This window comes from Cyprinodon tularosa, unplaced genomic scaffold (genome assembly GCF_016077235.1).
Source record: "Cyprinodon tularosa strain WSP-4 unplaced genomic scaffold, ASM1607723v1 ctg199, whole genome shotgun sequence".
Classification (NCBI taxonomy): Eukaryota; Metazoa; Chordata; class Actinopteri; order Cyprinodontiformes; family Cyprinodontidae; genus Cyprinodon; species Cyprinodon tularosa.
Genome location: NW_024038729.1, coordinates 815,092 through 833,035, shown reverse-complemented (window position 1 = coordinate 833,035; position 17,944 = coordinate 815,092). Strand labels below are relative to the sequence as shown.

The 17,944-nt window shown below is 40.0% G+C and overlaps 1 protein-coding gene across 2 annotated transcripts in view; it reads right to left on the bottom strand.

The window, feature by feature from the left end:
* Positions 1-17,073, bottom strand: part of LOC119782885 (striatin-like) — a 39,590-nt gene extending 22,517 nt beyond the window's left edge. For both annotated transcript variants that reach the window (XM_038284065.1, XM_038284066.1), the window contains exons 1-2: positions 16,703-17,073; positions 418-521 (exon numbers count right to left, since the gene is read on the bottom strand). In XM_038284065.1, coding sequence (XP_038139993.1) covers positions 418-521; positions 16,703-16,915 — 317 coding nt within the window. In that variant the 5' untranslated portion in view covers positions 16,916-17,073. The remainder of the gene's footprint in view (positions 1-417; positions 522-16,702) is intronic.
* Positions 17,074-17,944: the final 871 nt, after the last annotated feature.

Sequence of the window (17,944 nt, the reverse complement as noted above, 5' to 3'; positions counted from 1 at the left end):
GTAATTCAATTTTAATTAAACTAAATTAAAAAACGGTTGGGTTGTTATTAAAATTTAAAAAGAAGGAAAACTCTGCTTAGTCCCATTTATTGAATAGAAACAAAAAAAAAGTGATTGTTTAATGAGCAATTTTAATTAAAAGTTGTAGCTGCCCAATGAGGAAATAGCAGCTACACAAAGCAGGAAGGAACAGGAAAGGAAATACCTTAAGTCAGAAATATATCCTTACTCTAGTAAGGATGGACTAAAAGTTATGGTCTCAGGTGTTAAGAGTTCTGTAACAGGGAAGCTGATTCGTTGACCAACGACCTGGCATCCCCTTACAGATTTATTTGAGACAGCAAGTTATTTAAACACCGCAGCTGAAGCAGACCAGCTCAGATACTCGATGGTTCTTGGACGACCCGAGGCGCTCACCTTTCTTGCTTCAGCGCGTACTCCAGCATTTTAATCCTCCGGACGAGGTCCTTCTTTAAGTTCTCCTGGCCTTTCCTCTCCCCCTGCAGGAAGGCGATCTGGGCCTGAAAACCACAAAATAACACCACTGTCAGCTTAAAATAAAACACTAAAACATTTCATGCGGATATTTCCTAATAATAGAAGCAACGTTTCCACACAAAGCTTTTATTACAAAGGAAACCTTCATCAGGGAACATTTGAATACACCCTCTTGTGTCAAGATTGAAATAGCATGGTTTAAGATTAAGAAAAAAAAAAGTGTGGCATGATGGGAAATTAAAAGCCCAACAGTATTATTCTATTTAAATCTACCCTCCTCACACTCTCCCACACACCGGTCGTCCCTCTCCCTCCTCACACCGCGGCCTCTCTTCAGTAACAGGCAGCAGCTGTCAGTCTGAGTCAGCATTACATGACATTACATTGCTGGGTACCACACACACTGACACCTTTAAGCATGGGGGGGGGGGGAGACACTTTGCACAAGCTGAAGCAGTTCTAAGGTTTTCATGGCTGCAAACAGAAAATATCCTCATATGCATCTAAGTTACAATGACCTTTTCCTACTTACTAGCATCATTTGATGCATGTGTCAAAAGAAAGTTGCCTGAATCGATGCAGTTTTTTGCAAAAATACTGTATTTTGTCACGTTACAACCCCTAAGCCTCACTGTATTTTACCTATAATCCAACTTTATACTGATTCGTTTGGAGAAAAAACACCAAGCAGCTAATTTTAACTGCTAGCTCTCACTTTAGTACTGAACAGCAGATGGGGGGGAATATGGAGGTTGAAGAAGCGGTAGGTCTTAAAACAATGGACCAAGCTTTGAATAACTGGTCACTCCAGAATATGCCCCTACTGCAATCCAACCAAGGTGTGGCTGCCCCACTAAACTAGCCGACTGACTTAGGAGAGCATTAATCAAAGCAGCAAAGGGGTCCATGGTAACTGGAGGAGCTGCTGAGGTCCACAGCTCTGGTGGCAGGACTTAGGAGAGCAATCAGTTGCTACTTACCACGGTGGCGCTCCAAGGCAGCGGCCAAGAGCAGCTCCTCTAGACAATTTCACAAAATATGCCACTTAAAACGATACATCACATCTATGATCACCAACGCCTGCTGGAGCTACGGTCACAAAATGATTTAAATACTGACATTTTTGACCGTTTTAAAAAGCTGCGGAGGGCTATGGATGGATGTCAACAAAACAACAGCGGAAAATAACGGACGAAGGAAGAGAAGCACGAGATGGAGAAATGGAGGCTGCAGAGGGGGGCTAATTGCAAAGCTAAAGAGAGAGATCCGTAAACGTCCGCTTGTTGGAAAAAATATGGTTAATTTCCGACTGGAACTGCTGCGCCATCATTCTGACGGGGTCTCTGCGTGAATGGAGGCTCCTCTGAGACTTTTTCCAGGCAATCTTCGGCATCTAGAGGGGAAGCAGAGCCCTCTGCAGGTGAAAATGAGGAAAGTGCTCTAGATGCTTCTCTTTCAAATGATGAAACATCCCCAGCCAGCTCCGCCCGGCTCCCTTCGGCTTCCACACCTTCTCCAGCATCGTCTGTCGCTGCTAAACCAGCTGATGGCAACACTGCTGCTTCAGCCATGTCAGCCTCTTCAACCCAGGGGGCTACCACCCTCACAGCATCTTCCTCCCCTGAGCCAGGAGAAGCGAGTGCTTCAGGAGCTGGAGGCAGTAGTAGCAGCTCAATAACAACTGCTGCTGCTTACCTTATTAAGGCTGCACATTAAAAAATGAAATCGTCTAGAGAGCAGATCTAAATAAAATTTCTTTTTGTTTACACTTGTGTATACCAATGACTAAGTCTAATCCAGTCTTCAAAGAAGATAGCTGTTTCGTTTTCTTCCTTGAGGAAAAAAATGCATCTAATGTTCGTCAAACACCTTGAAGTAAACTAAAAGCTGCAAAATACTTTAGCCAGGTCTTCATGCTACCGGTGTAAAAAAAACAACACTAAACACCACCTCAGAAATAATGGTGGTGGTGTTAGTATTATGCTGTGGAGATTCTTTCCTTTCACAGGATTTGATAGAAGGCTGGGTGCTAAAATAGGGCAACACTAAAGAAAAAACCTGTTAGAGGCTGCAGAACACTAGATGCAGAGATGGAACCAGGAAAAAAAAACAAAAAAACAGACAGCCAGAGCTACAGTAATGCTCTAATGGTTTAGCTCAGGAGTGCTCAAAGTCAATCCTTAAGGACCGGTTTCAGCCATTTCTCTGCAGCTGAATCAAATCAATGCCTCATTAGCAGGGCTTCTGCAGAACGTGATAGCATGCTGAGAAAGTACTGAGCTCATTCGTATCAGCAGAGTTGGAGAAAACATCACAGCTGGACAGCAGGATCACAGCTAGTTCAGATGTTAGAATGGTCTATTTTAAATCAAGACTTCAGTTCATTTAAGACTCTGTGGTAGAACTTTGCACATGCTCCCAATCCAACTGGAGTGAACTAGAGCTACTCAGCAGAACAGAATGGGACAACATTTCTATCATCAGATGATGTATGCTGGTGAAGATCCTCAGTCATCCAGCTCATAGTCTTTCCAAAAAAGTAAAAAAAAAAAAAAAAAAAAAAAAACATCCACTGGATGTTTCCATGTTTGAAGACGTCTAACTTCTCACCCAGGTAGCCTTTTCAATTGAAAACGTCAGAAATATCGTTAAGTAAGAGGCCTTATAGAGTGGACCAGAAACAAAGCCTTGTTTTGGCTTAGAAAATATGCAAAATAAACAAGATGAATGAGTTCGTTTAGGTGCTTTTTTAGCATGCTATACCCGATACTGGTCTATAGATGAGCTGGTTATCAGATGAGCAAAGCTGCTAAAGACAAACCTTAACATGTCAAGGGATGTTACTGGAGAGAAGGATGCTTCAACACAGCTTTGACTCAGGGAAGTGGAAAAACATTTAAATTCTATATTCTAAGAATTTTATTTGCAAATTAACATTTTTTTTGCCATCTCACATTTATGCATGGACTGCTATGCTGTACAATTAAGATGGTTAAGGTTTGAGGTCATAAAGTGAAAAAAATATGAAAATTCTTAAAGTCTATGACTACTATTGGAGGAACAAAAACATCATTCAACAGACAAAAATCATCAGGCATTATCAGGCCAAAAAGCTGCCAAAGAACAAAGAGGACAAGCAAGCTGTTCCACTTCTTCACTCCCTCTTAAATCACTCCTTTAAAATCCATCACCAACGAGCACAATTAGCCAGACCTCAGTGTAATGTCAAAACAAACATCAAACTTTGTCTCCAGAGAGAATAAACAGACTCATTTCCTTCACTGCTTTATAATACAGAAGGTGCAAGCTTGAGTAGGCTGGGTTAGTCTTTTAGAGCAAATCACAAGTAACAGCAGTTACTGCCTGCAGAAATGAGTCATGGCAGCTCAGTCTGGCTCGTATGAATATGGGCATCTTCATAACGCCTGCACAGGACTGCCCTAAAAACAACCTCCGTCAAACTCTTTCAGCTCAACAAGGATGAACATGACTGCTGGTACTCGGTTTGACAGGGTAAACAGTGGAGTATGTCACTGGAACCGAGCGCATGCTGAGAGACAGCAAGGAAAAATTCATCCATTTCCATAGAAAGGTGGATCAGCGCAGAGTTTTCAGCACTCCACCCACTGCGATGCCACAGTCTGAAGCTCCTGATTCAATCTAGTCTAAAAGGATCTACCCTTACCTGGATCTATGCTAATGTAGTTGGAAACTGCAGCGTTAAAAACCTTATATAACATCTGTGGTTCAACAACAAGGATGGCTTAGAGCTGAGAAAACTATAAAAGGATTTAAATTAAAGAATGAAAAACTGGGAGAGGCATCGTGTTTACTATATTAGTTCAACTGGTTTATTAGGTGGAAAACAAAGACAGGAGAAGCTTACCTGAAGTTAGAAATTATGCGAAAAGAGATGTCTTGCTTTACCAAAAAAGGCAATAGGCAAAATAGTTCTCATGGAAAATAATCACTGTTTTTATTGGACCTTGAGCGCGTGTCTCTGTAAATAACTCACTTTGGTTAAAGACGCTGGAATCCACCCATCAGAGAGGAGCACAGCTTCTGGTAGCTGGGACTGTATAACAGCTAAGTGGATCTTTATGATAATCCTTAGGTTATTCTTTTTTTGTTTCTTACACAAAACAGGATGTTTATTAAAGTTTTTCCAGTGCTTTCCTCGGTTTATATGAGTTGCAACTCAAATATAAAAAAAAAAATCAGTTCAAATATATTAAATCCCTCAAGCTGCTAAGGTTCCCAAGTATGGGTTACACCAGTGGCGGCTGGTGAAACATATTTTTGGTGGGGCTGATATAGCCTAGTGTATGTCTCCAACTAATCCGGAATAAGAATTCAAATAAACAATTGGACAATACATACAATTTAACAGTAATGATTTAATTTACTATATAATAACAGTAACAGTGATGATTTGGGTCACTGTGACGGGGTTCTTTGGCCTCCAAGAATCCAGGCTCAGTCGGGTTACCGGTGTTGGTGATTTATTGTGCTCAAAAACTCAAAACAGGGTGCAAAAGAAACTAAACATGTACAAGATCCTCTGGGCCTCAGCCTCCCTCCAGTTACCAGCAATGTAACAAAGAAACAGAAAACAAAAATTGCCGCTTTTCTTCCCACAGCCCTCATTAAATAGTTTAAGCCCCTACCCTCAGGCTCTCTTATTTCTGATTTCTTCTCATTAATCAGTTTTGTCCATATATTACCTCCACAAACAATTGATGTACAAAAACAAATAATTTTTACAACTTAATTCTTTTACACAGATTCATTGACTTATTCAATTACACCAAACTGGGTTTGAACCTAGCAAAGACGCAGCCAGACTGAAGATGACAAGTCCCCATAGCATAAACATGTACACACCCACACCCCCCACACACACACACACACACACACACACACCCCACACACACACACACGGCTAACCCCACTGAAATATTAAGTGTGCACCCTCAATATGCCAGCAGGTAACCAGGAACAGCTTGTGTGTTTTAAGTTCATGGAGCTACTGATCTCAGCGCGAGTGTATTGGTCCTCACAAGCACAGTATAACAGGAATGTGTGTGTGGCGCGCAAAGTTAGAGAGGTTGTTTTAAGCGACGAGGTGGATTCGTCACAGTCACAATAACCATGACATGAAATGTTCATATCCTACAACAGGGATGTTCTTCTGGCAAACGGGTAGATAAATAAGGATCTCACCGAATTTGGTGGAAGCTGCATCTCGGTCGTTACATTCGCCATCTTCCCTCTAATTGTCTGCACCTGCGCTTGGGTTCAGAAGCCTGTTAAAGCGCAGTATTTTCAGCGCCCCAATACCATAAAGTTCCGAGACGCTGATTGGCCATTAAATTCACCTAGCAATAGTACATGATTGACAGATTCTCTGCAAATGTGGGGCAGTCTGATCAGCGTCCCCAGAACAGAGACGGTAGGAGTCTGTCTGTGGAAATTCACAAATTAATGACAGTAGATAGGGAAATGTAGCTTATATAATTTGTTTTGCTTATAGGTACACAGTCTAGAGAGTAAAACTGACATTTATGAGTTAATTTCTAAAAATATATTTTACGTTTCTCTCTTCTTATCAGGGAGGGCGGTGCCCCAGCGCCCCTATGGGCCGGGCGCCACTGGGTTACACTGCATCCATATCAATATATTCCTATTTTCCTTCTGCAAATTCTGATTTTCTATTCTGAACTGAATGCATAATCATTTTAACCAACTTAAAAAAAAAATAGTAAAGTGGAAAATAAATAAAATAAAAAAAAAAATGTATATTTCTGACTTTGCTCTCACATAACTTGGGTACTTTTTGCATTAAGTGGTCACTTTTCTATTTGCTGTATGAAAATATTTTCCTATGCCTCAAATAATGGCTTGAAAAAATCAACAATAATAGCACCTATTGTGATTTTATTGTTGAATCAGGAAAACACCTAATTTTGTCTTCATGTTACCCTCAAGGAGTTTTTAGCATCTCAGTCACAAACTCCTAGATCAGATGTGGAGATCATGATCCAACTTGTCTAACATATTACTAACAGATAGTTGGAGCATGATCGCATGGAAATTAAAATACTGCACCATAGCAGCCATCATTAATAGTACACATATCGTCCCACCAAAGGTTGATATAGAGAAGCTCTACATCAAATCTGAACTGTCCAACCTTCTGACACAGCATGTTTCTGCCACTTTAGTTTATACTACACGTGGCAGAATGTTATGTGCCCTTGTTTTAATTCATTTTACCAAGAAATAGGCGTGATCAGAGTTTTTCCTCATTCTTAGCCGTCACTCTAACCATGGCGTCGCCCTAGTGAGAGTGAAATTAAACTTAAGCTGGAGCTGGATGGCAATCAAACAAAAACTATTAAATCCTGCAGTACAACTTCTTATTAAATTGGAGTTTTCCTTTCTCTTTCACTGAGGTATTTCCACTCAGGGTTTCGCTGTGAGTGTCTTATCTCCTCCTGGGAGAGCACTGTACTTGTCTGCTATGTCATCATGAACCCATGGATTCAAACATTTGAGGCAAACATAGGGTGCGTTCGATTTTTGAGGCTGCATTCTCCAAAGATACGGTCTACCTAGACCGGGTCCTTAAAGCTGCAGTCTGTAACATTGAGGAGAGAGCAGACTTCGACTGAAAATTTGAAGAAAAACAGGTTTCACGCCACTCCCCCACCCTCTCTGCGCGGCTACCGCATGCGACCAGAAGGGGGGGGGGGGGGGGGGGGGGGGATTCAGCGTGTGTGAGCTGTGATTGACACTCCATCAGACGCTCCTCTGGCTGTGATTGGTTGTTTTGACTCGTCCCGAATTATTCTTTCCAGATTGAAATACAGGCAGTAGGCAGGACCAATTGAAGCAGTTTTTTTCACAGGTTACATATCACATGTACTGCTGTCTGGACATAGGGACAGTTTTAGCCAATATGACAAAAAAGTGATTTTTAAAAACTTACAGACTTCAGCTTTAAAGGTCTGTGAAAATAAGGGGGCCATAAAAGTTTGGCTATGGATTCAAACAGGTCCAGTCTTCTCCAGCTTTCACCGCCGGTATGCCCTGTCGCCTAGCAACTTTACAGTTGACACCCAAACCAGGCAAAGAATGAATGCCGAAATTCTCACTACTGTTCTGGGTGCTAATAACATTTTCGAAGAGCTTCAGCGGCAGTACCGTCATCATGAATATCAGATTTATAGTCCCTACACTGCAGATATCATGGAATCTGTCCTTAAATGTCAGCCAAACCCATTTACACAGGGACAGATAAAACCCTTCAATAAACTAAATATTATCCGCAACATATCTGACTCAATAACCATTTTAAAAAAGACAAACAGAAGTCCGACAGAACTTTTTAAATACTTGTATTATAATAAACTGCACTTACAATAATCACTCCTGTTCCGCGTCAAGCACCTTTTTCGTCTGAACATGGAGCAGCCGCCTTGCTTGGATTCGCAATGAACCACGGGATATCCAAGGCTACGTAGGATACGCCGGACCTGTCCTTTAAAATACGCAAAAAGGAGGCAGCATTTTTTCGGCCGCACAACGAGGAATCTTCCAATCAGAACAGGCCTCAGCGCCGCGCTATGACGTAATCAGCGGAGGAATCTGGCCTGTATTCAAACTCAGCAATTGGGCATCAGAAATCCAGGAAAGTCGTTTTCAAAGCTACCAAACGACTTAGCCTAAAGCTCTCACTAAGCTATCTCCGCCATTGTTTGCATAGAGAAACCTTTGCTACAGTCAAAATAAACAAAAATATGTGAGGATGGTGATGTCAACTAGGGTTTGCCTAATTTGAAATTGGAAAAAAAAAAATTATACACTAGATTGTCGTTTTAATTTAGATAATAATGCATCTGCAATGATGGTCCTAACAAGCAGACCATCCACTTCCTCGTCCACATGAAGCGCTGGCCCCAGGAGCCCCTTGGCGTGCTGCCGTGCAAGAGATAAGAGAAGAAGAGAGCGGCTCTGTGAGTCCCTGCCTCGGCATCTCGCTTCTATCAAACATTAACCCCAGGAAGAATGCAATGAGTCAACTCTGGCCATAAAGAGACACAGGAACCGTTTAATTCCCAGCCTTACACTGACTGCATTATAGCCCTGCTGGATAAGGGCCCCTCAGTCTGTCTGATGGAGGGATGGTGCCTCCATCCAGCACTACTCTGGGCCTTTCAGAGGGAGGGAGAGGAGGCAGAAGGGACAGCTTTAATGATCAGTGGAAAATCAACTACAAGCTATGTGTGGATTCTAATCAATGCTTTTTAATTTGACAAACTTCTCTATTAACCTTCAGTAAATAAGAGGATGATTACAGGAAAGAGAACAAAATGAGATGCAGTGATTTATTCTACATTTAATGCTACTGAAAAAACAAAAAAGACGACGCAGAACAAAAGACAACTTTTTTAAGAATTGTTCATTCATAGTCTGACATCTTGAACACCAGATATATTCTGGATCATCTACAAATCTGCTCAGACACAATGAGTCCATTTAATCCGGATCCAGAGCAAACTGAAAAACCCCCTGCTTCCTTCATTTGGAAAAGAAACACTGTGGACACTTTCACAACTGTGGGATTTCCACATAAACAAATTGGTCACACAGGCTGGCCCCATTGGCCACAAACCGGGAGCAGGAAAGAGGGGTGTTGGTGTAAAATCCCATATTTACAATGCAAACGAACTGCAGTTCAGTTAGCAGCTCTTTACACGAAGCAATACGATGACCGACCTGTTAAGCAGCCAAGTGCATTCCACACATGCCTTTACACTTGGTCTTCATCATTTTACATGGCAGTACGTTCCGGCTGCAGATCACGTGACTTGTGTGATGCAAAAAAAAAAAAAGTGTTTCCATTGCACCTCTTTGAAATATAATTCTAATATGACCAAAAAAAAGAAAAAAGAAGCATTTCATCATCTTGGGTCTGGTTGCGAACCAGTTTGGCTAGGGAAGTACAGCAGTTTCCCGGCAAAGCGCAAGGGGAAGCCTATTGGAGAACTCGCGAGAACTTCGACGGATTGTCCTTCCGAACCTCCTTGATTAACCTTTCATCGTAGTTGCACATTTTAGTTGTTCCTTGGTTTTTAAAAATGGTGCGCATCTGCAACAAATCGAGAAGGACGACCACACAGACAGCCGGAATATACCAATGACCAATCACAGCTGCTTCTGGTCTGCACACTTCCGCTTGAGGTCTGGGTGGCTTTGCGACTGTCTGTTGGGAACATTAATATTGAGTCACTTTATTCCAGATTACAGCGTGAGAAGCCTTCAACAGCTGGAAATCGATCTACACCAGTGATTGCTTTCAGAGAGGCAGGCTGGTAAAGTGAGCTCCTCTCACTGGGATGTTGATTCCTTCTCAGAACACTGTAAAAACCAATCTTAGACAGCCAGAAACAGCCCAGAATGACTTCTTTCTGCAGATTTCCACTCATCCAGCCATGAGTTGCTTTTACTGCTTTTTTTTTTTTTTTTATAACTTAGCTCATTTTAAACCTGACAGCAGTGCCTCACCGAGAGTGCAAGTAAAGGCATGATGTAGGATGTTCAGAACAACAACAACAATTATGCAAGACATAAGGAACGTGCAGGCAAAGAGCAAAAAGCTTCAGCATTGGCTGTTTCTCTGCAGGACTGATTAAGTTTTATTCTATTTCTTATAGAACAGAAATGAACATCCCATAGATTTACATAATATGGGGGCAAAAAGTGATTTTTTTCCAAAATGTTCCAAAATATTTATACTCAGAGAAAGACGATCGTCAAGCCTCCTTTTGCTGGATTACTTTCATGCTGATTTTGCAGTTTCTACTTTAGTCAGGTAATAACATGCTGCTGTCATTTTGCACATCTCTGATGTCGCCTCTTTTTTTAAATATCGATTACTGTAAGCATGTTCATAGATATCCTTGCATATTTATATTAAAACACTTTATAGTACTATATTTTATCTATCTTTTAACTCTTTACTATTATGTTATTCTTATGCACTCTTCTAAGGTCCACATTTGTGTGACCATTTTTTCTGTAATCTTTTTGTTGCTGTAAACACCATAGTTTCCCCATTATGGGACAATAAAGGAATTTACTATTCTATTCTATAAATGAAGACATCAGTGTGTATTATAAAATCTGACACAACCTTAACTCTGTCATACGAAGAAATGCATCTATCCTTAAACTGATGCTGCATTTAAAAAGCTTGTTGGAAACTGGACGTGGAGCAGTTATCTTAAAAAAATAAAATAAAAAGTATTGGTATCTTCACAGAAACTTTTCACAATTGTGAATCTTCTCATTCAAGACTGCAAAGTACAGTTTTCCTCCAAACATTGCTAGAAAACGTGACATATAAAATTAATCGGAGATGGCTACTTGAGTTTCTGAGTGCCTCGGATTGTGGCTCACATTTATTGTAAAACGGGAGGAGGCAGGCGACTCTGTGGCACACCCACGTAACCAGATGAAGGCTGTTAAGTGTGAATGGAGGAAGGAGAAAGGCTTTAATGAGCTGACAGAGAGGCATCTCAGCAGTGAAGAGAAAAAAAGGCTCTGGTGTCGGTTCTGATGCAAAAAGCTCAGAGGAAGATGCTTTAGTTAGCAACACGGCTCCCAGAGGACTGTCAAACAAGTAAACATGGTCCCTTTTTTAAAACTACTCACTATGGAGTATTTTAGATAAGTAACTCCTTTTCTGAGGACGAGGATATAGTGACAAACCAGTACTTCCACCATGCTATTTTTAGTGAGGAAACTAGAGCCTTTTTAAGCTTTACCAGGCAGTAGGTGAGCAAAAATAAACTGCGGCATGGGGGGATGGACGTGGTAGCAACTCAGGAATGATGGAGATGTGTGGGTCTCTGCATGGTTTGATCCTATCTGGAAAAGGTAAATACGATTACAACAGTAACGCTGCAGCTTGATGTAGTGCTGAGAGAAGTAAGGCACTCCGAGTCACCTTCAACCTTCTCTTGGTGTCTGATTATTAATACCTCAAGCAAGGAGATACCCCCACAGAGCGAGGGGTTTCCCCGCTGCAAAAAGAGCTGATGAGGTTCACTGGATCAGTGGCCTTCATGGGGTGTAATGTGATCCAGACTCAAACAAAACATAAATACCTGCTGGCTTTTAGCTAGGAAATCTAGACAATAGAAAGATTCAACTGTTTTAAATGTTATGGAGTTATTAAAGGTATACTATGCAACCGGTGTTGATTTTCAAGCGAGGCTCCCCCCAGAGGGCGAAAGTAAAAGTGCACTGTCGTAAATATGCATAGCTGTTCTCCTGGTTTCTCCGTCAAGCCAGGCGCGGTTGTTTTGAGCTTAGCAGACAGGCGAACGCAACGAATCACAATGTCTACTGCGGTAAGTGACTATTTTGTTCCAATTTTCGAGTTTAAAAATTCTCGCTGGTTCCGCCATGATAACTGCATAAATATCGCCACTTCGCTAGCAACGAGCATGCCTTTCACTGGGGGCATGTAGCAGTTCTCGCCGTAAAGCAAGACCGACTCTCGTGATGCACGAGACTTCTGAGCCTGTGGGTGCGGGCCGAGGGCTCCTGCAATTGCAAGTACGGTATTTCCCCTACAGACCACTAGGGCGGCTGAGAAAACCTTTGTTCGACCTGAAATGACTCATTTAATCATCCAAAACGTTATGGAACACATTAATTAACTGGAAAATGTTGCATAGTATGCCTTTAAGACATTTCCAGCAAATCAGACGCTTCCTTTATTTCTTATGTAAAAAAACAGATATACAGTAAAAGTAACTGCAGTAGCTGCTAAAATAAGATGCTAAAGGTGGTTTAAAATGTGAGTTTCATCATCATTTTGTCTTTTGTCAATAAAATCTCATTTTAGAGTAACCCCTCTCTCCTCAGAGTACATCTTTGCTCCTCATAAAAATAATTAGGAGACTAGGAGGTATTATTTTAATTATTTCTTAGAAACAAGCCAAAGCATTACTAAACCATGATAAGCAATGTAACCTTCAAAAATGTCTGATTGCTACATCTTTCTATTGGACGTTAGCAGAGCTGTAGCCGCAGAGGAAGCTTTCTTTTTTATTGTTTTTTTCTCCTTTCATCCCCTAAAGGAGCAGAGGAAACGCTAACAGATTTGATTTGAGGCGTCCCTCTTCAGCTGAGCCCACGGTCTGTCAATCTCATCCAGGACTGTAAACCTCTCCGTTAAGTAGGTTAACTTAACTGGGATTAGGCTTTTATACATAACTGTACAGATCTCATTTCTGAAAGCCATCTACGGAGCAATATATGAATTTTTATCAAAGCAAAAACTTATAATAACTTGGTTAGCATGTAATAAAACAATGATATTCAGCAAGGTTGGTTAGTTTTAGTACTAGGAAAAACCTGCAACCAGAAATAACATTTCTCACCTATAACCAGTGTGTGAACTGATAAAAAAAGATTACACCCACTGAATTTAATTGTGAATGAGTAACTGAGAAATAACACAACAGCAGCTTTCTTTGCCCTGTCGGCGAAGAGGAGTGGCCCCCGGACCAGTTAACAGGCTGGTTGAGCAACATTTCTACAAGCACCTGGTTTGAGACACGTTTAGCGGACGGCTGGTTTTTGTCAAACCAACCGCTCATTTAAAATAAAGAAAGAAAAAAACTGAGAGGGATGTTTGTTTTGTTTTAAAGGTGCAACCAATCAGTCCAGACTAAAACACAGATGTGGGCATCGGATGCTGCAGCAGGAAGTAGTGAGTTGGCATCTTCTGATATGGAATCCTGTCCAATGCAGCCATTCATTATTCATTACTAAATGTTAATCCACCATATTCTATGTAGACGTACATTATCTGTAAGCATTACTCAAGGATAGCACAAGGTTACAACCTATAAGGAAGCTTTACAGCCTTCATTGTACCTGTTACACTGTTCTGAGGAACTGCTAAATAAAGATAGGAAACAATTACTAAGGCCAATTTCCACTACAGACAAAAGCTGAATCCCTTTTAGGATCAGTTGGAGGGATTATTGTACAACAAATGAGTGAGTCAGACGTTGGAAACGGTCTACAGAAAGTCGATTATGTTTGGGGTTTAGTGCGAATGAAAAAAGGAGAATTCAAAATGAGCGCGCCCCATTTTGCCGCCACAAACAAACTACCCACAAAGCCGCGTAAGCAACCTTGTCGAATCGTGCCGCTGCTGCAGCGGCTGCTCTGCCGATAAGCTCATTTCATTACAGCAGACAGGAAGCAGAGTACAGCAGCCAGGATGAAAGTGCTGCAGGAGGCTGAGTCAAAAAACCAGTTAGATCGAGCTATACGTCATCCATCTACCAACAATGCAGTGTCTCCCCTCTCTGCTCCCTGTGGAGCTGCCTGCAGTCAAACTGTATAAAAAAACAAATATTTTTCTGCCCAATGTGATCCAGAAAAGACAATTCTTACAACTGGGTCAGAAGTTGAAAGGTACGGTAGGGGGGGGTAATATTGCAACGTAACTGAACCCTGATAAAGTGAATGCTCATGTCCTAAAAAAAGGAGGATACTTTTTTTATTTTTCATAATTCGTCTTTGTGTAGTTTTAAGCTTTTTAAGGAGTTTTAAGCTTCAACAAAAAGAAAACAGGTCTTGGGATAGGAGGTCAACCACATTCAGGATTCCAGATTTTTCCTTTTTTTAGTGCTAATTCCACTATAATAGTCAACCTATTATATTCAGTTATGTGTTGAAGTCAAAGTTCCAATAATTTTTTTAAAGAAGCCTTCTTTTTTCAAACTAAAACTAATTTTTTTTATTTGATAATTTCAATAAATTTAAGGAAATTGATAAAAGAGTTTCCTATCTGAACCAGTCTCAAAGAAAATAAGCATGTCCTTTTTTTTTTTTTTTTCAAGAAGCTATATTTGCCAAACAGTTTCAATAGAATTGTGTGTAAAATAAAACTAAATTAAGGCAATTGCAGCTTATCCAAAAAAAAGTTGCTGTTAAAAATGTATTATATTACAGCTGTACTTTAAGATTGACAAAACTCCCTGTTTATTGTTGGCTTAAATGGCAAGCACTGTAGGACAAAATAGCCGTAGATACATTTCAGAGTTAATCGTCACATATAGATGATTTAGAAACATCACACCAACAGTGTTTCCTGAAAAAAAGACTCAACAAGATTAGTCATCTGCAGCTAATATGCTCCCAAACTCTGGACCAAAATCCCAACAAACCTGGGATCTACAAAAATTTTAATTCCTTTAAATCACGACCAAAAAAAAAAAAAAAAAACTTTTAGCTACAGCATTAAAACACTTTGTTTCTATCACATCTTCTCAACTTATTAGTTTAAAATTAGCATTTAAATGTTTATGGTGTGTGTTAATATATTTTATGTTTTTGACCTAATGGCATTTCATTGCTGTCCCGCCAACTCAAGAGCAGTGTAAGGCGTTTAAGGACAATTATTAGATCAAAACAAATTTAGACTGCTCCATTACAAGATGTTTAACATTTAGACTCATCACATCTGGACCAAATGAACCTACAGCAAACAACGATACTTTAGCAGAGTTTGGTGGTTTGTGCTATTTTATTCTACTTGCAAAAATTGAAATAAAAATCATTTTGATGCTTTCAAAACTCTGCAGTTTGAACTGAAGTTTGCAACAGTCAGACAAAAACAGGTAGGAACTGGAGCTTCTTGACCCTTCCTGACAATTAGAGGCTTGCCAAAGCGGTAAGCGAAAATGAATGGAAAAAAACAAATGTATTCAATGCCACCTGTGCTATATACCTGTTGCTACATAAACTCATATCTGTACCATCCAGCAGCAGACAGTAATGGTCAAAAATCACAAAGATAACAATCCCAACCATACATCAAGTTCATCGTCTTCAAAAAGAAATCAGTTTCTCATTTGTTTCCCGTGAATACATTTTTAATTGCCAATGCGAACTCACAAAGTATACAGAAAGCAAATGAAACACTGTAAGCTGAATAGGATGTAAAGTTAATAAGACATCAAGCAGCCAAGAGGATGTTCAAGCTCAAGGAGAGGAACCTCCAACTTCACCAGTTAGAATTTCTGACCTGAAGAAAATTCTGTTTAATTTTTCTTTTTTTTGTTGTTGTTATTTTTTTTAATTGTTTTTTTTTTTTTTACTATCCACTAAATATGTTTGTTTTTTTGTGTCAAACACTATCATTGCACTGTTTAAACCACTCAAAATTATGAAAACCTTATAATAAAAGTATTTTCCAGATAAATCATAACAGTGACAATGGTGATGCAAGGCAGAGGGGAATAAAATGAAGTTTATTCTCCTGCCAATTCCTATGAATATGTAAACGAGTCCCCAATGTTCACAATTGTGTGTTATACTGTTGTCAACACCCTAAAAGTGAATCCAAACATCAAACCGATATAGTGTCATCAGGCTAAAGACTCCAATCCAGGCTTGCCAACTCGACCTATCACTTTGATTTAAGGATCAAAATCTAATGTCTTCTTTCGTTTTACCAAACAGTTGATTAAGAGGAATTAATTAAGGTATAAATACACAGTAAATAACATGCGGATCTAAAGTAAGAAAACTTGGACAAAAGACAGGACAGTATCCTCTTCCTAATGCTAGCATGGAAGCTAGCTGGATAAACAATCTCGACTCCGGATTCTCGCAGGGCTACGCACTGCCTAGAACACTATTATATATTCCCACAAATAAAACAGAATATCAGAAAATGTACAAATATTATTTTTTTATGTTTTGAAATTAGGACTAACATAAAAAACAAACATTTAGACGATAAAGCTATAGATTTAGGCAGGAACCCATCTACGTTGCTACACAATAAGTAATTTGACCGTAAATAGCTGTCATTTGGGTTTGGTTATTAGATATTTTGAATCAAAGTAATTGTTAAATATAGTCTAATAAATATTTGACGGGCTTTAAGGTTTGGAATGAAGAGTAAAAAGGTCGAGAACAGTCGTCGTGCAGCTGGATGAGGGGGGCGCTGTAGCTCCTGTGGCTAACTGAGCTAAAGCTAACGAGCTAGCTTAGTAGCCAGGACGATCAAACAGAAACTCAGCAGGATTTAAAACGCACAGATCATTCAAACCACAACCAGAGATGAAACTACGGGAAGCTACACACACTGCAGCATTTTTACCTGCAACTCGGCCCGCTCCACCTCCCATTGTGCTCTCTCTACTTCGAATCGGGCCCATTCGTGCTGCAGGAAGTGCAAGATCCCCGGGATGCTGTACTGCGCCCTGGCCGCCTCCCCTCCGTCGCCATCGGGCATCGGTCCTTTCCCACCGCCGGCTAAAACAGAGTTGTTATTGTTGTTGAAGAACACGCCGGGCCCTGCCTGTTCATCCATGGCCGGGCTCGGTGGGGAGGTTGATCCGTTGTTGCCGAGTCGATATACTTAGATATTATTGGAGGCGCAAAAGAAAAGAAAAATAAAAAAAACTATCGACTACGCTCCTTCCACTCGACTCAGGGTGAACTCACTTTCTGACAGCTAGCTGTCATCTAGTGACGCCAGCAACGGAGCCACGCCCACAACAAGCTGAATGAAACGCTCGATTTGTCCACCGGACTATCCGGAGAGCACACACAGGAAGTGACCAAATCACCTTTTTTTTTTACACCATCCATTTTTGGGGGAACTAATACGGAAGAGGATTTGGGCCACTGAAAAAAACGAATTAACAGAATTTTACATTTTATTTCAGTTTAATGTGGGGGAAAAAGTCAGAATTCTAAGATTAAAGTCAGAATTCTCACTATTTTCTCAGAATTCTGACTTTAATCTCAGAATTCTGACTTTTTTCTTATGACTATGGGTGGAGCCTATCTCCAGTTTGCAAAGGAGGATGAGGGCCACTGAAAACAACAAAAAAGTTTACAGATTTTTAAAATTTATTTGAGTTTAATATGGGGAAAAAAGTCAGAATTTTTAGATTAAAGTCAGAATTCTGAGGAAAAAAGTCAGAATTCGGACTTATTTCTAATATTGAAATGAAAAAATTTAAAAATCAGTTAACTTTTTTTTTTCCTCAGTGGCCCTAATCCTCTTCCGTAGTCTAAAATTCCACAAATCAATAAAAAAAAAAATGCGCAAATAAGATTTTAATACAAAGTTTATTAGTTATGAAAGCACTTAATCACCTTAATTTATTAGAATAAACACATAGATTATTCACATACTTAAAATGTTTACTTTTGATTAATTACATGACAATTATCTAGGCTATGTTATCTTATTTTAGAAAATCTATTTAATAAGTAAATTGTTTTAAGATTGAAAAGTAAGCCCACTAAAAGTACCTCGATGAGTACTACAAAAGTTACACTAATACTTTTACTGTACATAAAATCTGCACCAGTGTTGCATTGAATGGGA